General features: G+C 42.7%; 1 protein-coding gene across 1 annotated transcript in view; it reads right to left on the bottom strand.

Moving 5' to 3' along the window:
- LOC105004418 (E3 ubiquitin-protein ligase PDZRN3-like) overlaps positions 1 to 23,162 on the bottom strand; it is a 67,495-nt gene that overhangs the window by 32,439 nt on the left and 11,894 nt on the right. The window contains exons 3-4 of the mRNA XM_010862033.1: positions 16,620 to 16,706; positions 8,610 to 8,717 (exon numbers count right to left, since the gene is read on the bottom strand). Of these exons, the coding sequence (XP_010860335.1) occupies positions 8,610 to 8,717; positions 16,620 to 16,706 (195 nt within the window). The remainder of the gene's footprint in view (positions 1 to 8,609; positions 8,718 to 16,619; positions 16,707 to 23,162) is intronic.

Raw genomic sequence — 23,162 nt, forward strand, 5'->3', positions numbered from 1 at the left:
GGAAGCAAGGAGTGCCATCCTCAGGAGAAGAGGGGGTGGGACCCAGGCACTCTGCACTTCAAATGACAGTCAAAATAGACACAGACAAGTAGACAAAACAAAAGCCAAAGGCCCCCTGGAGCGGTGTGGCAGAGAACGGCATCCCAGCTGCCCTCCCCTGGAGGCTCATGGGAATCATTCGCCATCATTAGACATGATGCTGCAAAACCATGCTGCTGCAGCTTCCTCCCCTGGGCTATAGGGAGCTTTCAGTGAAAGTGGCATAACCGCAAATCAGCACTTGTAGCTGCCAATCCGACTGAGTCTTCCCTGTGTAATTCCCACGGACAGTTCCTAATCCAACACTCCCTCCTCCTGCCCAGTCCCCTCATCCGTAGGCCCAGTGCTCAGATTCCGTTTCCAAACGATGTGGATCCACTGCTTTGAAAGGTTCCCCCAGGGCTTCTCCCACAGAGCTTATTTTACATACAATTCATAGTTGTCAGACCATCCCAAACATCCTGGAGTAGGAAATGGCAACCCACTCCAGTATTCTTGCCTGGAAAATTCCATGGACAGAGGAGCCTGGCAGGCTACAGTCTGTAGAGTCGCGAAGAGTCATACACGCAGCCCAAACATTCCTTCCAAATTTGATAAAAGTGCATCCAGCTCTTTGTGTCTTATACCAACAGACTGAAAGACAAAAGCTTATTTAAAAAAAAAAGTGACATGGGTTCTTGTCCTCAAAACCCCCACACTTAAGGGTCTAGAAGACAACTGAAAAGAAACTGTATCTTATCTGTACTGTTGTCAAGGATTTGCTGTTGTGCTGTTGTTGGGAAATTACCAAAGACTTAATTTTTGGACCTAATCTTCATCGGAAAAATTTAATGGGGATGCCAGTCACTTCTGATTTATCCTTGATTTTAAAGCACTTTGTGGACGAGCTAATTAACTCTTACTAAGGGTTGACTCAGAGGGATAGATTTAAAATTTCTGTGGAGTCACAACTCCCACACAATACAGTGTCGAGACAGTGAACTCGGATCATCTGGGCAGAGGACGGATGGAGGGGGAGCTTCCAGAGGCTGCCCACACAGTCTGTACCCGGGGCCACATGCTAGGAGCTGGTGGAAAGGAGAATGACAAGTAACTTCTGAAGCAAACATACAAGCAGGAGTCAACACTGTGATACGTGAAATTCAAAAGAAACTTCTAGCTCACCACAGTTTTCACTTTTACTGTTTGTGTGGATTATAAAAGTGAACACTCACTTCTGGGCAGAAGAATTCCAACATTTCGGAAATGTGACTTCAAAAACTTAAAAGTTTCCCCATAATCCCACTCTACAACTTTATTTAAAACCTTAAAATGTTTTATTAAGGCAGAGTATTTTTTTTCCTGTGGAAAGACTAATATATATACAAATGCCTTTAAAACAAGCTGCATCATAGCACATGTTCCAGTCGTTACCTAGTGTATCTGGCCGGTGTGCAGTGATACCTGTTACAAAGATGTTCACTGAAAACCCTAGTCTGCCTTTTCTATTCTTTTTGAAAAACTGGCTTTAATGGCAAAATTGTAACAAGAAAATAACAACAGCAATAAAATCAAGTCACTACAGTTATTAGAAAAAAATAATACATATTATTTTTTTGAAGGCAACTGGGAGTAAAGAGGAAATACTTGGTGTTAACTGATCACATTGTTAAGTCTGGAAAGTCTATCTTCCTGAAACACATCAAGGTTTTCTCAACAGTCCTATAGAAGCAATACATTCCGGCTAAAACATGCAAGGGAAAAACAAATCTCAGAAGTATTATTGCTGACTTATACACTTGGCTTTGGTATTGAGTTCTTGTATAAGATACTAAAATTTTAATTTGGAAAAAAAAAAAAAACAATTCTTTATATTTGCACTTAACAGCAAAACTCCTTTGACTTAACATTATCTTCGAACTCTACCCAAACAACATGACAGGCATGAGAGACAGAGTGTAATTCTCTTCTCATTTTAGAGATGAAGAAATTGAGGCTCAGCATTTAGGACACTAAGACCACAGAGCGAATAACTGAGTAGAAACCTAAACCTGGGGTTTAGGTTTAATATTTATTTAAATCTCGGGGCTCTTTCCACCTCAGTGTGTGCCTTTCAATAGTAAGGAAAGGAGTTGCCTTAATTTTGCCAGAACTTCTACTGCTGCAGGACAGGTTATAAGAATAGATGAAAGTGGAAAGAGCCCTTAAACAGCGGGGTGGGGGTAAAACCAAGATCCAACAAAGGTATTGCTTTCTGTAGAAAACAATACCTTCTTCAGTCTGAAGACTGAAAAGAATGGCTGATACATTATTATTAAATATGCACTATGCCAACGAAAGCTGATACATTATTATTAAATACGCACTTTGCCAATGAAAGGAGACTCATTACTTCCAAATGATAATGTTGTCATTCCAAAAACATCTGCGTCCATCCAGAGATAACAAATCCAGAGTCAAGCTGTCCCCCCACCTCTCTTGTGTCCAAGGCAAACATCTCTAAATGGTCACTACATTCATCCCTCTCAATCCAGATACTGTCTCAGAATCCTTCCACGACGCAATCCAGGGTTCAACACTGGCACCAATCGCAGTTAGTATCTAAGATGAAACTCTAGTCTCTGCCTCTGGAAACAGAGCTGGAATCCATTACTAATAGGGGGTCTCTAAAACCTGTTTGTTTTTGCAGCTAAAAAAGAACTTCTCAACATAGCTTGAATTATACCGTATCTCTTTCATCACAATAGAGTATTTGTGCAACTGAGACAAAGTTAGAGATCTCAAATTGACAAGAATAGGTCGTACTTCTTAAGACAGTAACTGATACAGAATTCTTTCCTCTCTGCTGAGTGTGGCGCACATCACTGCAGAGGACAGGGGCAGAGACCCACATGTTTATTTTGAATATTACCCCCAGATGGCTTGTGCATCTCTCTGCCTGTTTAGCAACAGTAAGTTTCCTGTACACAGTTACATAAGAAATACTGAGCCTTTCTTTCCCCTATCATGAAAGAAGAGTATAACTGTAAAATCATATACTTTATAGCATATTTTTCCTGAAAAAATGGAACTAAAAATAGTGTGGAGATATTTCAAATAATTTCCATCAATAATTTTTAGTTCACTGATAACATTTAAGTAAATATCAGCGAGTTGATTCAAAAGAAGAGAGTATATTCATTACTATTTCAAAAGGGATCCCTCTAGGAGTTACCAATTCTCAAAGAAGAAGGAAGATTTGGATTGGAATTGGACATAATGATACAGGCATAGATTTCAAAATATTAATACATAAAGGGACGAATGAAGAAATACATGGAGAGATGTGTGCTGTTGTTGATGATAATGTTGTGTGCATGCATAGGTATTTATATTTTCTAACTGTCTGCTGAGAGTGCCTAGGAACAATGAAACCTCAAGGATAATGATCATGCTAGCAGCTGATTTTGATTTCTAAATGCCACTCACACTCCACTCAATGGAGTTAGAGCTACTTGGAAAAAAAGTGGACTCTAGAGCTAGAGCCAGCAAAGTACAAGATGAGCCTGGGACACCTTGAGGTTCCAGAAAGTAACAAGTGCTTAAAAAGTGATGGGAACACGTCAAAGGATAGAGGAACTAGTTAGAAAGAGGTCCTTCTGGCCCAAACTGGCCAATGTGAGTCCATACTGAAACTGGCAAAAAGAGAGATGGAGATAGAAAAAATAGGGAGGAAAAAACACTTTTTCTTACAACTAATAAACACAGAAGGAATGTAGTCAGTAAATCACCATTTGTCAACTAATCAATTCAAGGAAAACCTGTAAGTGGATGTAAAAATCAGCGTACGAGAGTCTCAACAGGATATTAACACAACCTCAACAAAGCCCCTCTACCCCGACAAGACACAAGAAAAAAGGAGAAAACAGTACCTGCACAGCAGAGAAATCTGGCAGACGGCCCTCAACCAAGCGGGCCAAGCTGACATCACCAATAAAGGGACAAAGTGACATCACGTGACTCTTGACAGGATGCACTGAGGAGGACGCACCATCTCTTCTCCTACCCAGAATATAGACCTGAATCCATACCAAATCGAGAGAGGTTATACAAAAGACCTAGCTTGCATTCTGCAAAAATATCAGTAGCAAGGAAGACAAAGCTGAGGCACTGCTCTAAAGGAAAGGAAACTAAAGACATAGGACAACGAAATAAAACCTATGATCTGGGATTTGCTCTTGCTATCACAGACACTGTGGGGATGATCAGAGAAATCTGACTAAATGCTGTAGACAACAGTATCCTACCAATGTGTATTTCCTGATTTAGATAACTGGACTGCAGCTATATAACAGAAGGTCTTATTCCTAAGAAACACACACTGATGTATTTAGGAACAGGGGGTAGAGACAGAAAAGGATAAAGTAGATGTTAATGTTGGAGGAATCTGGGTAGAAACTGTAGAGGAATTCATTGATGTAAGTCTGAAATTATGTCAAAATAAAAAATAAACAGAAAAAAGGAGCATCTTCTATTGCTTCTCCTAAAACTAAACGCCTTTCCAGGTGAATCCACTTGCCACTCTGCAGTTTTAGTTGGTGGGAGAATATTATCTTCACTAAGTAAAATCCTGCTTTACCAAGTGGCCTAGGTTGGGAATGGAAGACAGTGTTAATTCATTCCAGTCAACTCTGGCTCAGACGTTTCAGCAACAACATAGTAACTAAAGCTAGAGCAAACAGAGAACGACCGATTTACACAAAGGCCGCTGAGGACACACAACTTGCGTCACTACATGCCTGTCTCCAAATCATAACACTCCCGAGATGCACACATATTTACAGAGGACCGTACAAAATCAAGGTTACTGGCGACAGAGGGCTTAACTGTCCTGCCTTCACTGCATTTGGAGAATTGCATTTATAATCTCAAAGCAGAAACAGGACCTTGCATTTAACCCAGACAACTGTTAGAGAAACTCACTTACCACCAAATGAGAGGTGAGCACGATGCAAGAACAAGCTTCTGCGCAAGGCACCTGGCATCATAAGGTTTGGGAATAGGACAAATCTCTACCCCAGTCATCCTCTTTGGGGTCCCTGCCATAGCCAGAGATACTGGTAGAAATCTACAGAAGTGATTTTCACTGTCGCAAAGAAAATCGAGGTGGGGACCGGGGATGCTAGAAGCCGTACACTGCACAGGGTCTTGGATAGTGAAGAGTTATTCGACTTTCGGGATAACTTCCCCGTATCATTCCAGACATTAGTAAAGATAAAATAACACACTTTTAATAAGTACCCGAGAGCAGACTCTAACTCTGTTTTACATATAAACACTAAGGGGGTTTTGGGGGTTGCAATTTAAATACATACAGACTACACACCCATTTTCTCAGCAGAATTACTCAGCACAGCATAAAGGTGAAAGCAAGCCAAACGTCCATCAATGGAGAAATAGGTAAACAAAATATGGTATATACTTCTACACATACAGTAGAATAGCATTCAGCTTTAAAAAGAAAGGAATCCTGACACAAGCTACAAGCACATAGACAATCCTGAAGGACATGGTGTTTATTCATTCGCTTATACAGAAAGAGAAATGCTGTGTGATTCCACTTACATGGGGCACACAGTCGTCAAATGCATAGAAACAGAAAGTAGAAGGGGGCAACCAGGAACTGGGTGAGCAGGAGGAGGGGTGGCTTAGTGGCTACAGCTCTAGTTTGGGAAGAGGAAAAACTTCTGGAGATGGGACCGTGGTGATGGTTGCACGACTGCATGGGTGTACTTAACGCCACAGGAAAGTACACTTCAAAATAGCGACCACGGTGAACTGTACGTTACGTATATTTTACCACAATTAAAAAAAAAATACATACACACAGATGTGTGTAGATCAAAGGAAGACTGCAGTTTTTTTTGGTGCCATATCATAACCACAATCTGTTCACCACCCTGGAAAATGCAACTGTGGAGGGCGATGCCTGAATCCACAGCACCGCCCACGTGGACCCAGCAGAGGAGTAGCTGGTGTAACCATGGTGAGTCCACACGGAGGTGCCAGAATCTGGCAATAAACATCACAGCGTCTTCTAATGTTGCCGTGCCTGAGTGTTTACACACTGATCTGTGCATTTTTTTATAAATGATCTCCCTTTTGTTCTTCTATTCCAGGACAGTACAATAGCCACCAGTAGGTGTGTATGTATTGGGTTGGTCAGAAAGCTGATTCCGGTTCTTCTGTAAACCAGCTTACGGAGAAACCCAATATATAAAAGTTAGTTGTGAATTTTGTTTCATGATAGTATTGATGGTATTTCACAGTATTTCTTATAAAAACCAAGGTGAGTGTGCTCGGCTCTGATGTGGGCGGGATCTACAGTTCCGTCCTCAGGGAACAAGAGCAGCAGGAACAGGGTAACTGCTGACAACTCTGCTGAGGAAGAGACTCCCTCGGTCCCTATGGATTTAATATAAGCATCCTTTCATCGGAATGAAAGTTCTTACAGTCAAAGTCTCGCGGGAGTTTGCCCACTCATCTGAAAAGGAAGCAATCTGACGGAAAACTAGAAAACCCCTGACTCTTAGTGATAAAACCCACAGGCACACTTAAAATAATCAAATTCATGCCTGGTAATAAACTCAGACAGAGATGAGGTGAACCAGGGAACATTATTTTCAGGCATGGGAATCACTGCGTCACGTCAAAAGAGATTAGAATCTGACTGATAAGGGTACGGGGTGTCAACTGCACATCTACTGTTTCTCTATGGGGATCATCCCTTTTTCCATCTCAACAGTGGGACATGATTAATATTTTACATACTGTCCAAAAGCAGAATGTGACTTACCAGAAACCGTACTGAACACTTCAAATACAGATCCCCGCTTTGCCAAGAGAAAATCCTGCCCAGCTGTACAGTGCTCATTTGCAAAACATAAGAGCAATGAAATTCCATTACTTAGAGAAACTGGCTGTTCCACCAAACCCTTGGCAACGGAAGCTGTACTTATCTTTTGGAACAATAGTCTCAGAAAATGTATTCTCTCTCTCTCTTCACAGAAGACAGTAAAGGATGCATTTGAACTCTTGAAAGAGCGTCCTGCCCAAGCAAATTCCTGGAAGGGAAAATCCACTCCGCTGACCTGGGAAGTAGGAAGACTGACCCTAAAACATGCAGCAGAAAGAGTTCCAAGTGTAAGAACTCTTCAAAAAGTCAAGGAGGATGTAGCACGGTTAATAATGTCCTTAAAACAAGATCAAGTATCCTTTTAGTAAGTAAGTTTTCACACTGCATCCCCTCCTTCTAAAGAATAACTCTTATACCATAACTTGTTTAGTTTGTTTACTTGGGGAGATATAACCATCTATTTTCTTGAGGATATATAAACAGCCCTGAACTGTACTGCTTTGAACATTGCAGAAATCATCCAAATTAGACCAGAAAAGCGAGACTCTATCTTTCTCTTCCCAAGGTTCCCTTTCCAGAAGCATGTGGCCACTTTTCTGTTGGTTATGTGAGTCTCCCTTGTGGCTTATCCCATGGCCAGAGCTTCCAGTCAGTCCAAGGTTTGAAATAGGCCAGAAATACACTCAAGAAGTATAGATACTATGCAAATGTGTTTGGAACATAGAACATCCAGTGGTCATAGGGCCATTTTTCCAGTTTCCTATTTAACATGCTATATTATGGCAACAGCACATGGGGAAGCTTTTTATGGGCTTCAACGTCTCATCCTCGATTCTCACATTTAAATTTTTTCCCCTCATATAAAATCCAACACATTGAGCCCATGTATTCACCCATTAAAAGAACAATCAAAATGGCCAAAATCACAAACAAAAAATAGTCACATATCAAACTTTGCAATGAGAGCCCACACAAGCAGGCCACACAAACAACTCTTTCCCTTTCAGCAGCTCCGGGCAGGCTAGGACACTGACCCTATTCCCAAGGGCCCTATGATTGGGCAGAAGTAGCTACCTCCCCCAGCAGAAAACTAGAAACCTCCTACACAGAAGTTTAAAATGATGAGTGAAGAACTGAAAATGAGAACAGTGGTGATAAGTGATCCTCCTGAAAATTAATCTTTGTCTGCAAACCCTTAAGTCAAACTGGTACAACTGACAACAGGCAAGACACAGAAAAGGGGGAATGACACATATGCAGAAATAATTGTGTGCCATGAGCTCTGAGGACGTGAGAGTGATCCCGAAGCTGCCACAATTACCCTCTGGTCGCCGACCTGAACCGAGTCCCCATTTGCACAACAGGGACTGCTCATCTGGTTCTAACTAACACACAGCTCCCCAGTGGTTTTCACACAAAGCTCTGACTGAAGCACACAGAACAGATGCACAGCTGCATGAAAAGAGCCAAATCGTCAACAAGCCACTCATACTTTGGCTTCTCTATACGGAATATAAACAAAAACTTAACACCAAGGCAATCAACACCCAATGTGGTCCCACACAATTGGAGAAATCTGTCTCCCGCCCAAACAGCCACCAGTTGAGGCCTCCCTCCCCAACAAACATCTAGCCTTGAGCCGGATGAAGACTGCATGGCATTCAGCCTATAAAAGACCCTGGCAGTGTTCACATACCTCAATAATCCTGTCGTGAATCTGCAGGCCTCCGTCCTTGGCTGCCGGCCCGCTGTCAACTATTTTGGATACAAAGATTCCTTCACTGGACGATCCATCTTGGTTGTCCTTTGGGTTAAAAAAACAGAGGCATGAATGCTAGGCATTAAGTTGATCGTGAAAATCAAGCCAACACTCTTAAAACAGTAATGGACTCTTGCTGGTGTCACTTGTGGCAAGGGGGTAGAAGTCAGCTGTTTCCCCTCATATCTGTTTTAAACCAAAATGAACACATCGTAAAATAATTCGAGTCAGACCAAAAGGTATAAAATGGTAAGTCCCTTCCATCTCCAACCCACAGTCCTTCTATCCCTTTGTAGCATTGATTAGCAGTTAATCCATCCTTTCTAAAACATTTTTTCTTTGACCAGGCCGCACAGCATATGGGATCTCAGTTCTCTGACCAGGGATGGAACCTCTGCCCTCTGCAGTGGAAACTCAAGAATCTTAACCACTGGACCGCCAGGAAGTCCCTTTCCAAAACATTTTTTTTTTTTTACTTTACAATATTGTATTGGTTTTGCCATACATCAACATGCATCCGCCATGGGTGTACCACGTGTTCCCCATCCTGAACCCCCTTCCCACCTCCCTCCCCATACCATCCCTCTGGGTCATCCCAGTGCACCAGCCCCAAGCTTCCTGTATCCTGCATGGAATCTGGACTGGCCAAAACATTTTAACGTATCACCTTCCTAAGTGAAAGTCTTAGTCTTTCAGTCATGTTCAACTCCTTGCAACCCCACAGACTGTAGCCCGCCAGGCTCCTCTGTCCATGGGATTTCCCAGGAAAGGATACTGGAGTGGGTTGTAATGTCCTTCTCCAAGGGACCTACCTGACCAAGGGACTGAACCCATGTCTCCTGCATTGCAGGCAGATTCTTCACCACCTGAGCCACCAGGGAAGCCCATCCCCTTCCTAAACATGTATCTATTCCTTTCTTATACACATAAATGGGATTATGCTCCACTCAACCTCTTTCACTAAACTGTAAAAATGTTAGAAATTTTTCACCATCTGACCCACCATCACCCTCATTTCCTCAAGTGACTAGACAATCAATCCTCACACAGGAGTAATTAGTACTGTTTCCAGTTGTTGCTTCCCTGCTGGCTGAGACAGTAAAGAATCTGCCCGTAACGCAGAAGACCTGGGTTGATGGACAGATAAGTCTGGCAGGCTACAGTCCATGGAGTTGCAAAGAGTCAGACACAACTGAGCTACTAACACCAGTTAGTCGCTATTAGAGACAGTAGCACCTCCAATACCTTTCTACCTGTATTTTTAAATAAATACCTTCGCTAGTATATATTGCTGCAAATCCCTAGCAATGGAACTGCTGGGTTGAGAGTATGCATATTTTATTGATGTTGCCAAATTACCCTTCAGAGAGCCTCTACTGATAGCTCATTCAACAAAGTATATTCTCATATCCTTACAAGCACAAGTGTAATGTTAAAATTTTAAATTCAATAATCTGATGGTGAAAATAGGCTTTTGATTTTTCTTGTGATTTGCATCAGAAAACCCCACCACGAACCAGCCCCCACCTCTTCAATCCTAATGAATTCTGATCTCCAATCTCTTTGAATCCCTTTAGATCTTTCAAACTCCAGTCTGAAAGTCTCTGGGAAAGAAGACAGCTCACTGCTCAAAGTCTTTCCTTTATTTAAAATAAAAAAGCTTCAACAAACTCATTAAAAAAACAAAACAAAACAAAACAAAAAAACCCCTCACAGCTTGTTCATGAACTTCTTTCCAAACAGCATTGGGATGAATACTTTCCAAGAGCGTGGATTAAATTTCTCGTGATTAACAGATGGATTTAGAAATGAAACGGCAAAAGCGAGTGTTGTTTCCGAACAAAAGGATTTAGGAAGTAAATTCAGGATGTTCCACAAAAAACTCCCAAATCCACCATCTTGGTGATTTCCCTGCCATAATGCCATAAGAACATCTACTTCAGTAATCATTTCTCTGTACAAATACATCAAATTTGTAAAATACAAATACATCAAATGCAAATACATCAAAATTCCATTTGTTAAAAAATTAAACAACCCCCAAACCCTATATTCTAAAGATGGAGAGAGATGACTTTGAAGTCTACCCCCTGAAGTCTAACAACAGGAACCCACAGTGGGAAAACGCACACTCCCCAACTCTGCTCTCCCCTCCCTGCCCCGCTGCTCACAAAGACACACACACAACACTATATTATGTTATAATAGGGCTCAAAAGAAACTAAAATCACAATGTAAAATGAGCATTAAGGGTTGTTCCCAACATCTATCCCCACAAGACAAAGATAAATCTCCCACTGCCATCTGGGTTCCCTCAACACTCTTCCAGGGGGCTGGATCAGTAAGACTGTGGGCGCTGAGCTGGATCAGCCGGCCCACAAAGACACCACTGCCCAGCATGGCAGCCCTTCCCTCGGGCCTAGCGCACACTAACCCTTTCCCGCCTGAATCTCTTTGAGACTCCTCTCTCTCTCACAGCCACTACTAACGACGCACAAGTCGCAAGCATATCTCAGACAGAAGCACAGAGAAGTGCGACAGCTTCTATTTACTGAGTGCACACCAGGTACCAGGTACATGGAGCTTCCCAGGTGGCTCACTGGTAAACAATCGTCAGCTAAAAAAGGAGACACGGGTTTGATCCCTGGGTTGGAAAGATCCTCTGGAGAACGAAATGGCAACCCACTCTAGTACTCTTGCCTGGGAAATCCCATGGACAGAGGAGCCTGATGGGCTACAATCCAGGGGGTCGCAAAGAGTCAGCTAAACAACAGCAGCCAGGTACATAATGAGTGTTCTCTGTCTATCATTTAATCCTCATAAGAGCCACAAGTACTGGTAAGTAGTATAAATATCCATTTCATAGATGAAAGAAATCTGAGACAGGTTAATTGACCTACTCAAGGTCATACAGCTAAAAAGTGGCAAAGGTTTGTTTCCAACTAAGGATAGGCTGATTCTCTTACACAAACTCTAAATGCAACATTGTCTCCCATTGAGAAAAATTTCAAAAATACACATGAATTCAGAAATACAGCATTCCAGGCTATGGAATATTCCACCAGAGGACCCTGAAGAGTCTCAAATGACCACAAAGGATTTATGGACAAGCTTAAGTTCCGTAAGAGGTGACGTCAATACATCAAATGAAGAGATCTGTGTTTACTCTGATTGAACTGCTTTGCATTTCTCGGCTGGGGAGGAAGGAGGAGATAGGGGCTGAGATTTTGGTTTTGGCTCATTTTGCAGAATAATACATTTGAACAGAATTATTTATCTTAAGGCGCATCAGAAAGTCCCAGCAAAAATCAGAGAGGGACAGGCAACAGCAAACACCAAACTGAGGTCATATGAAGACTGTGATAAGGGATGGGAAGAGAATGTAAAAAACATAGAAAGCACAAAATCAGAGAAAACCAAATCCAGAACATTCCTGATCCTCTCAGAACACCTCTCTCTATTCTTTGTTTGGAGGCTCCTCTCCTAACACATTTTAAGGCAGAGCTATGCACCAAGGTGAACCAAAATGACTTAGGATTTGTTTGGGTTTGCTGGCCTGAGAAACAGAAAAATGAAAGGGCTTGTTTCCATCCCAGGGGTGCCAGACAATGAAGTAAACTTGCCAAAGGCCGAAGGTCTGATACACCAGACTGGCTGCTGTTTCTTCAGGGACCTGAGCACTCGTGAATGGGTGATGTGATTTTGCTAAGAGCATTACGTACTGCATGGTGCAATGAAAAGCCTTATGTCAGAGCCCCCCCGCTGGGCTTATATCACAACTCAACCAAGCATCCAACACAGGGATTCCTTGGGAAACACACACGTCATTCACCCTGCCTTCTACTTCCAGTAACTAACAATGAGAACACATTGTTGCTCATCCTGGCTTTTTAGCATGTTCTCAATGACCTGCCAGATTTCCAGGCAACAGGGCAGAATCCATTTAGGTTTTATTATGCTGCTGCTGCTAATCAGGACACGTTTTTAAAAACATGATGGCAAACACATGCATATGGAATTCCATTTCCCTCCCCAGGGCTATGCACGGAGTTCTTGCAAAAAGACCACATAAGCTGAGAGCCCTTTAATGCTTCAAAAATCAGTCTAGTTTGTGCTTATACCACTTTTTTAAAGGAAAAAGAAAATGACCTAAAACATATTTTTTGGTAAGTCTGAGAAAAACAAAACCAAACTGCATTCTAGTGAACTTGGAAGCATCCTTTCATCCTTGGGGAGGTGCAGAAATGAAATACCATCTTTGTGGGCTTTCCCGTTGTTGGATGACAACAATTGCCAAGCCATGAGTTTGCCTCTCCACTTCAGGCATTTTGCAAAATTCAGGCTCCCCTTTTCTATATATAAGCTTTGGTGTACAGAGAAGAGGGCTTCCTGGTTTGGACTCTTTGGGCTACAGAAGCTTTCAAACTGTCTAAAAATGAAAAGCATCTTTCTTTACTGTAGTTGTTTCTTAAAATGGTAACGGTAATGATGGATAGGGAGAGAATGAATAATTATGAATAAAAACCAACTGTAGCCAACTGTCTTGTTACATGTGCCAAGTGGCAAAACACGTCTCCCGATGATAAGGTGGAGGACTGAGTCCCTGGGATCCTGGGACCATGGCTGAGCCAGTCAAGCCCGATTTGGCTCCCTCAGCCCTTCTCACAGCTGGAAAGCCTGACCCTCAGCAGCAGGGACTGAATCAGAGCAGCACCAAGACATGCTGCCTGGGATGGCAGCCAACCAGAAAAAAAAAAGGAAAAGCAAAAAAGTCCCAAGCTGACATAATTTGGGGTGTCCCAAATGGTGGTAGTGGTAGAGAATCTGCCTGCCAGTGGAGGAGACACAAGAGACCTGGTTTCAGTCCCTGGGTTGGGAAGATACCCTGGCGAAGGAAATGGCAACCCACTCCAGTATTCTTGTCTGGGAAATTCCATGGACAGAGGAGCCTGGTAGGCTATGGTCTATGGGGTCGCAAAGAGTAGGAAATGTCTGAGTGATTGAGCACAGAGATAATTTTAGTTTAAGAATTCCCCTAAGATGATGGGAAGAACAAGGGTATGTCCACATCCCTAGGGCTCAGGCAAGACGGACAGCTCCCTGCCCTAACCAACCTTCATTCTATTTTAACCTCATCATCTAGAAGTGTTCTTTTTAAAACATATTTTACAAGGCAAATCATGTATCAGTTAATCATTTTAATGACTATGTACCACCTACTATTAAGCTGTCATTTTCTTGCAATAAACCATGCTCGTTTGTTGTTGAAACTGTGGCTTTGGCCAAAAGCAAAGGGAATTTAATCACAACAGGCCTCTTCTTCTCCTCTGGTCTCTTTCTGACCACGTCCTGCCACTCCTCAGCTCTGTCTTTGTCCTTGGCCAGGTTTCCCTGGGTCTGTCCACTTTCTTTTATCTCAGTGGCCTTCAAAGATGGGTACTTGCAATGAAACACAGTGGAATGATGAAACAGTATATTAAAAATCATATTCATATTTTAATTTCATCATTTAAATGATTCTTTAGCATGTAGCTTTTATAAGACAGGTAATATTAGTTTCATAGTAAATATATGTATAATTTGTAACCAACTATGTCCAAATTTTTTCCTACAGTGGGTCCCTTGGACTGCAAGGAGATCCAACAAGTCCATTCTAAAGGAGATCAATCCTGGGTGTTCTTTGGAAGGACTGATGCTAAAGCTGAAACTCCAATACTTTGGTCACCTTATGCGAAGAGTTGACTCATTGGAAAAGACTCTGATGATGGGAGGGATTGGGGGCAGGAGGAGAAGGGGACGACAGAGGGTGAGATGGCCAGATGGCATCACCGACGCGATGGACATGAGTTTGGTTGAACTCCAGGAATTGGTGATGGACAGGGAGGCCTGGCGTGCTGTGATTCATGGGGTCGTAAAGAGTCGGACACAACTGAGCGACTGAAGTGAAGATTGTTCAACTAAATATATTATACATGGACCTCTGATCTAGCAAACTCCTACTCATTCTTCAGAACCCAGCTTCAATGGCCTGCCCCATGATGCCTTATTCCCCAGGGCTAACTGCCTCCCAAAGCATCTTTAGCTGAACTCAGGCACAGAGTTTTATCAGTGAGAACAGTGCTTCCCTCTCTAATTCATCAGTTTCTCCACCTGGACATGAGCTCCATGAAGGCGGGGCAAACATTAGTTACATCCAGATGGCTGACATCTTCTTATCCTTTAGGATTTGGCTTTATATCCCTTCCCCTCTTTCCTAATCACTCTGGGCAATGATGTCCCTTGCTCCTTGGTATGTAGCATAGCCATCCTCTCATTTTTTCCCCTTCATTGTACTTCTTCCAATCTGTAATTACTCTTTATACTTGTTTCTTGCCTTATATCACACAGGATATAAACTCAGTGACCAGAGGGATCCAGTCTCCCCAGCCAATATCTTCAAGTCCCTAGCAAATAGCCCATGTATAATGCTTAACTGTTGAATGAGTGAATCTGATTTTTCTTTCCCTTTTCCTTGACTATTTTCCTCTTAAGCTGACTAATGAGGAAGATGTTTGATTTTAGTTGATCAGTTGTGTCCAGCTCTTTGCAACCCCATGGACTACAGCCCGCTGGGCTCCTCTGTCCATGGGATTCTCCAGGCAAGAATATTGGAGTGGGGTGCCATTGCCTTCACCAGGGGATCTTCCCTACCCAAGAACTGAACCTGGGTCTCCCGCACTGCAGGCAGATTCTTTACTATCTGAGACAAATGAGGAAAGGCTAGGAAAAGGAAAAGAACAAGAGATGACACATACTTTGGGCACCCCACATGAAAGGTGAGATTCCAGAACATATCCTCTGCCACCTCCCCAGAGCCCTCTCAGCAGACATTTTCCTGGCAGTTAAATCAATAGATCTGAATTCAGCCTCCCCTTTCTGGAGGAGGGGATCATGATGAATGGGGTGAACAAACAGCTCCAGTGAGAGGGAAGCGCAAAGGATACACCAGCCCACAAACGAGGGAATGGCCCCTGACTGATGAAAGGTGGGTAGAAGTCCTGACAAGACTGCCAGCCTTGGAGCCCCGACTCCAGCAAAGCCCCTCAGTGTAAGTGCACAATCCTTTCTTCTTTTAAACTTATTTTGTATTGAGGGGGTAGCTCAGCTGGTAAAGAATCCACCTGCAATGAATGAGACCCTGATTTGATTCCTGGGCTGGGAAGATCCGCTGGAGAAGGGATAGGCTACCCACTCCAGTATTCTTGGGCTTCCCTAGTGGTTCAGATAGTAAAGAATCCACCTGCAATGTGGGAGACCTGGGTTCGATCCCTGGGTTGGGAAGATCCCCTGGATGGAGGGCATGGCAACCCACTCCAGTATTCTTCCCTGGAGAATCCCCATGGACAGAGGAGCTTGGCGGGCTAAAGTCCAGGGGCTTGCAAAGAGTCGGACATGACTGAGTGACTAAACACAGCACACAGACAATTAACAATGTGACAGTTTCAGGTAAACAGTGAAGGAACTCAGTCATACATATACATGTATCCATTCTCTCCCAGGCTTCCCTCCTATCCAGGCTGTCTCATTAAACTGAGCAGAATTCCACACATATTAACATGACTTTTCGCAGTTCAACTGCTATCAAACTAGACATGAACTCTTCAAAGCTAAACAGCTAGGATTAGCTATTGTATGACTAGGACAATGCTACATTAGGAGACCACAACTAATCCCCCAAACCAAAGCACTTTGCTGTACACCCGCAATTAACACAACATGTAAATCAACTATGCCTTAATAAAAAACAAGATGATAAAAAATCCCGAGTGTGAAGATGATAAAGGCACAATGAACTCTAACTAGAGCAGAATGAAGTGAGCAAGGTTTCCTACCCTTCACAGCCCAGTTCTTGATCCCTTTCCCAGCTACATCAAGGACCTGTAAAATCCATCTCAACAACTAACATACCACACACGGCCGGCCACCAATGATGTTGAATCCCAAGGAGCCAGAGTCCCGATGCAGGACAAGAGTCAGGCTTTTTGTTTCTTCACCCTGCAGGGAATAAATGAGTTTAACATTTCATTAACATTTAGGAAAACAATGGGGGTAATTTTCTATCTAAATGGACTCATGGATTGTCAACCTGATCATTAAAAACCCTGTATCTCTAGAGAAGTTTAACCCAGAAAATTTGGGAGGCTCATGCTGAAACTCTGGTCTGTGTTGAGGAGATTACAAACATTTCTAGATCCCATCAGACCCTGCGGTGAGCACTTAAGAATATCTGAAGACATCCAGACAGAAGTAACAAACATTTTCTCTCGGTGACACCTTGCTCTGCACACACATCTTTGCTTTGGCCCGCCCACCATAGGCTGGCTGTTTTCAACGGCTGTTTTCATCATTTGTGTTTGGGAGACTTAGGGGGAGAAACAGCGCTTAAAAAGTCAGACTCAAACATGGGTGGGAACAAGGAAAATCCCAAATCTTACTAAAAAGGGAGGAGGGGGCATTTTCACAAAGTAATGACTGTCCAGTCCTGAGGAGACGCAGACTGCTGAACAGAAAACACTCTGTTTAAGGCAGGTGGGACCACGTGAGCCACCTTAAATCAAATAAGCAGAAGTGGCCCCGGCAGGTCTCAGAGGCACAATGTTCAACAGTCAAAGAAGAGGGAGATGCCAGGGCCCCCCAACCAACACTCTCCAGTAACAGACAGATAGATAAAAATAGATCTCACCTTCTGTGCAAACTATCACTTAATAGGCTTTGACATAAATGCTAAACTCACAGATATACCACTGAAAGGGTTCCAACTATTCGAATGGTATGCAAAGGTCCACATGCACTGGCTATAAATTTGCAATTGCTTCACTCACATTTTCTGTTTAAACAGGGTATCATTTAAATGTGGCATTTAAAAAAAAGTATGAAATATTTCATTATATGCTTTCTCAAAAACAGCACTAACAGCTTATCACAAAAGAGGTTTTATTCGGATATTTACTGCTTCCTGGTGCAACTTGTGCCTTATACTTTGGCAGGGGTGGGGGGGGGGAATAAATGGCAATATTTGAATGACATGAATGCAGCTATCTGACTTGACCACCATGCAGGCAAAGAAAGCCACACTTTCTGACCTGCAGTGCCCAGTGGTTTTTTTCTGCCACCATTTTCAATGTAAAATACTGTTCCACCATTGTCAATGTAAAACCCTGTTCCGTATTTGGCCAGGAAAAATGCACAACATAGCCACACGCACATTCACACATACATTAAAGATTAATAGATTTCAATGTGTAAAATTATCTCCCTGGGCTTAACATTCTCAGTAAACAAGCCTGTTTCTCCTGACTAGTTAGTATATTGCAGAACTCGAAATATTTTCAAAAATGTCACAGAAGTTAGCATCAATTACGAAAACGCTGTAAAAAATGAAAATGATAATTTACTATTAGAAACAGGCTGTTTCTGATGGAAATAACTACATATTCGATAAGAACAAAATAACAAAGTCTTCATTTCTTCAGATTGAAACAAAAGATTCATTTCTGTCACTTACTCGTTACAGATAGAGTATATAAATATAAGAGAACCCAGTCTCTATCAAGCTACCATACTTAACAAAAAACAGCAGAGCCTCATTAATGATAACCATTTACTTACTTAAAAAAAAAAAAATCCAATCCACAGTACCACCATTCAGAGCATCTAGTTTCCCTGGTAGCTCAGTTGGTAAAAGAATCCGCCTGCAATGCAGGAGACCCGGCTTCGATTCCTGGGTTGGGAAAACCCGCTGGAGAAGGGAATGGCTACCCACTCCAGTATTCTGGCCTAGAGAATTCCATGGCCTGTATAGTCCATGGGGTCACAAAGAGTTGGACACGACTGAGCGACTTTCACTTTCACTTTCATCAATGGTATCAATCTTTATCATTAATTTGAACCAACAGCGAGACTAAACCTTGCAGAATAACCCTAATAGTTTGGAGATGTAAATGCAATGTTTTGCAAACTTAAACAGTTTATATCTTTCTGCCTTGGAAATGGAAAAGGTTGCTAAGTCCACATCTTGCTTTATCTTAGCTGAAAAAGAAATACATGGGAATTTGAGTGAGTTATCATACATAGCTTACATTTCTGGCTTTCATAACTAATCAATAATAGAAACTGCCAGGTCACAGTAATCTAAGGCAGAAAGCTCTGGTTGGACAACCTCAAATGAGGCAAAAAGGAGAATGCACAGCTAAATGATTAAAACAGACTCGTTTTAAATCTACTGTGTGATAACTTTTTTTTTTTTTAATGAAAAATAAAGAAATCATATTACATTAACAACAATAACAGCTAACTTTTACTGGCTCTTTATCATGTGTTGGAAATTATACTGAGCACTTAAGTGCTTTATTTTGTCTAATAATCCAACCAATCTTATCAACTGGCGCTATTACCATTCTCAAGATATAGGTGGGAAGATTGGGAGGATTAAAAAAGCTTGTCAAGGAGCTAGTAAGAGGTCACTGGCATTTAAACCCATGATCTCCTAGATTCTAGACCACAACTCTCTACACTAACGTCCTTCTTGTGTGGATGTAGAAGACTGCCATGTAACCTGGCAACATCTGAGGTCCCACCCAAGCTGATTCCCTTGATGGCATTCCAAAAAGTTCCACAAAGAAACTTATTATAGGAGGTCTTGGCCAGGAAACCAGTACCAGAACAGAACTCTAAACTCTTTATTAAACTATTAATCTCCAAAAGATCCAGCCTGAGATACCCAGAGACACCTAGGTCTGGTCCCAAACTCAGAGATCTCTTTCCAGGGACAATGGAGACCAACTGAGACAATGCCTGAAACAACATCATTTAGCCAAACATCAATCTGCAAAGACCGATCAAGTTAACAGTCAAGTTAACCCTCTAACCCTCCCTGCCAGATGCAATCAACCGCAGGAGCTAAGAGAGCATGTTCTCTTTTTCTAGAAGTGTGTTGACCCAGTCTGTTGTCCAGCAGGCTTACACACTGGCTTTAGGTGACATTGCCTATTTTAGGACTAATTTACAGGACTGAGCCACCACATGGAAGTTTCAACACATGATGCTGGGAGTGATGACAGAGAAGAGAAATGCTCTGGCTAGACTGAATTACTTTCATTTCTCTAACTCTCAAAGGTCAGTTTCTTTTCTCCGACACCCTGAGCTCCATTCTGATTTTTCCTTTCCACTTCCTTCCCCCTAAGCAACCTGAACTACTTTTGTTTACTTTCTGATTCTTCAGAAGAAATGTTAATAGAGAATTTTAACAGGAGGCTTCACATAATACCATGTTAACAGATTAATTTCTGATTAATGATTTAATCTGTTCCTGGGTTCAAAGTGTATCAGGATAGAGGGTATTTAAATGATTCTCATTCAGTTATACTCTACCCAGTAAAGCAAAGAAAGTGAAAGTGTCAGTCACTCAGTCATGTCCAACTCTTTGTGACCCCATGGGCTATAGCTCTTCAGGCTCCTCTGTCCATGGGATTCTCTAGGCAAGAATACTGGAGGGTTAAAAGGGTTGCCATTCCCTTTTCTAGGGGCTCTTCCCAAACCAGAGATCAAATCTGGGTCTCCTGCATTGTGGGCAGATTCTTTACCATCTGAGCCTCAAAGATCTCAAGAGATGGATAAATGGAATAAGGACAAAGGCTCTCATCAATGCTGCTTTCCCAACTGTTCACAGATGTTACATTTGTAAGTAACATCATTCAGCTAAAGGAAAATTTAATTAATATTGCTCTGTCTTGGTAGTTTATCATGACCCATGTTTTGAAACTTTCTCAATGTCTTGATATAACAAAATAAAAGATGGGAAAGAGCTCTCTTTCACATAAACAACTGAGTAACCAAAACATCAGGCTTTTGAGGCAGGTATTATATCAAAGCTCTGTACCTGGGAAACTGAGGCTCTGAGAATCGCATACACTTGCTGAAGATCACGTGGCTGCCAAGAGGGAGGGGCGGGGTTGGAACCCAACCCACGGACTCCAACAGCCAAGTTCTTGCTCCTGTGCTGGTAAACATGTGCACCCTACCCTAAACCCCTTTGCCTCAAAATACTCAGCCTTCACATTAAAATGTCAGGGAGGATTAGACATCTAATTTGTTTTCTAATTAGAGTTTTAAGCAAGGCTTATTTGGACTATGCATCAACAGTGGCAAAGATCAGAGTTTCTATTATACCCTGAACGGTGTCATAAGAATACAGTGCCCTTCACAGGAACAGGGTGATGGTTAAGATCCTGGACCTTGGAGTCAGAACGTGACTTTAGTTTTTTCCTTCTGAGGAGGAGGAGAATAATGGCTTCTTCCGAAACATGAATGAGATGGGACTATTCCTGCCCAGTGCCTCTGTACCGGGCTTGGCCAATAGCAAGGACTCCAGACATGAGCCAAGCACAGCACCATGGTACTCTCTGACCACATAAATGACTCTGCTACAAAACTCCAGAAATGGAGAATGTCTAATCCTAAATTAACTTAGTCTACAGCAAGTCTGGGAGAGCTGAGGCCCAAGACAGTTACATGTTCATCACAACATCTGGCCCTCAAATGGGAACTATATCCACGTACACATTTCTCCTCTTCCCAAGTCTGGAGAAAGAGCAGCACGGTCTTGGAGGGCTGCTGAAGGGCCAGGAGGCAGATTTTATTCTGGAGGCGGTGGGAAAGAGACATGATACAGACAAGGGGAGCGGCTCGGCCTGAACCTGGAGCTTCAGGGCCGAGGAGATAGGATGGGCAGAGGGTACTGATCATGGCTGGAGCGTGACGAGGGAAATCAGACGAAGGATGTCCCCAGGCATGGAAGAAGATGTCCTCACGACAGGACAGAAGAGACATCAAGTCAAAGAAAGTGCGGACTTGGATACGGACAGTGGAGGAAGGAGCTGGGAACAGAGGACACCGGAGGGCTGCTGAGACACTGGGACAGCTTCCAATTCTACCAGAGAACTGAGTCTTGATGGGCGGAGAAGAAAGGGAAAGGGAGAGATTGGGAGTGACGTATACACACTATTGACACTGTGTATAAAACAGGTAACTAATGAGAACCCCCTTACAGCACAGGGCAGGTGTGCCCAGCCTCCGGGATCTAATGACTGATGACTTCAGGTGGAGTCGATGTAATAATAAGAGACAGGAAGAGCACAATAAATCATACTGAATCATCCCGAAACCATCCCCAGCCCCTGGAAACGACTGTCTTCCGTGAAACTGGTCCCTGGTACCAAAGAGGTCAGGGACTGCTAGCATAGGGAACTCTACTCAGTGCTCTGTGGTGACCTAAATGGGACAGAAATGCAAAAAAAAGAGGGGATATATGTGTACATATAGTTGACTCACTTTGCGATACAACAGGAATTAAGAGCAGCATTGTTCAGTTCAGTTCATTCGCTCAGTCGTGTCCGACTCTTTGCGACCCCGTGAATCGCAGCACGCCAGGCCTCTCTGTCCATCACCAACTCCCGGAGTTCACTCAGACTCACATCCATAGAGTCAGTGATGCCATCCAGCCATCTCATCCTCTGTTGTCCCCTTTTCCTCCTGCACCCACCCCCTCCCAACATCAGAGTCTTTTCCAATGAGTCAACTCTTCGCATGAGGTGGCCAATGTACTGGAGTTTCAGCTTTAGCATCATTCCTTCCAAAGAAATCCCAGGGCTGATCTCCTTCAGAATGGACTGGTTGGATCTCCTTGCAGTCCAAGGGACTCTCAAGAGTCTTCTCCAACACCACAGTTCAAAAGCATCGACTCTTTGGCGCTCAGCTTTCTTCACAGTCCAACTCTCACATCCATACATGACCACTGGAAAAACCATAGCCTTGACTAGATGGACCTTTGTTGGCAAAGTCATGTCTCTGTTTTTCAATACACTATCTAGGTTGATCATAGCTTTCCTTCCAAGGAGAAAGTGTCTTTTAATTTCATGGCTGCAGTCACCATCTGTAGTGATTTTGGAGCCCAGAAAAATAAAGTCTGACACTGTTTCCACTGTTTCCCCATCTATTTCCCATGAAGTGATGGGACCGAATGCCATGATCTTCGTTTTCTGAATGTTAAGCTTTAAGCCAACTTTTTCACTCTCCTCTTTCACCTTCATCAAGAGGCTTTTGAGTTCCTCTTCACTTTCTGCCATAAGGGTGGTGTCATCTGCATATCTGAGGTTATTGATATTTCTCCTGGCAATCTTGATTCCAGCTTGTGCTTCTTCCAGCCCAGTGTTTCTCATGATGTACTCTGCATAGAAGTTGAATAAGCAGGGTGACAATATACAGCCTTGACGTACTCCTTTTCCTATTTGGAACCAGTCTGTTGTTCTGTGTCCAGTTCTAACTGTTGCTTCCTGACCTGCATATAGGTTTCTCAAGAGGCAGATCAGGTGGTCTGGTATTCCCATCTCTTTCAGAATTTTCCACAGTTTATTGTGATCCACACAGTCAAAGGCTTTGGCATAGTCAATAAAG

This window comes from Bison bison, unplaced genomic scaffold, assembly GCF_000754665.1.
Source record: "Bison bison bison isolate TAMUID 2011002044 unplaced genomic scaffold, Bison_UMD1.0 scf7180017864474, whole genome shotgun sequence".
Taxonomy (NCBI): domain Eukaryota; kingdom Metazoa; phylum Chordata; class Mammalia; order Artiodactyla; family Bovidae; genus Bison; species Bison bison.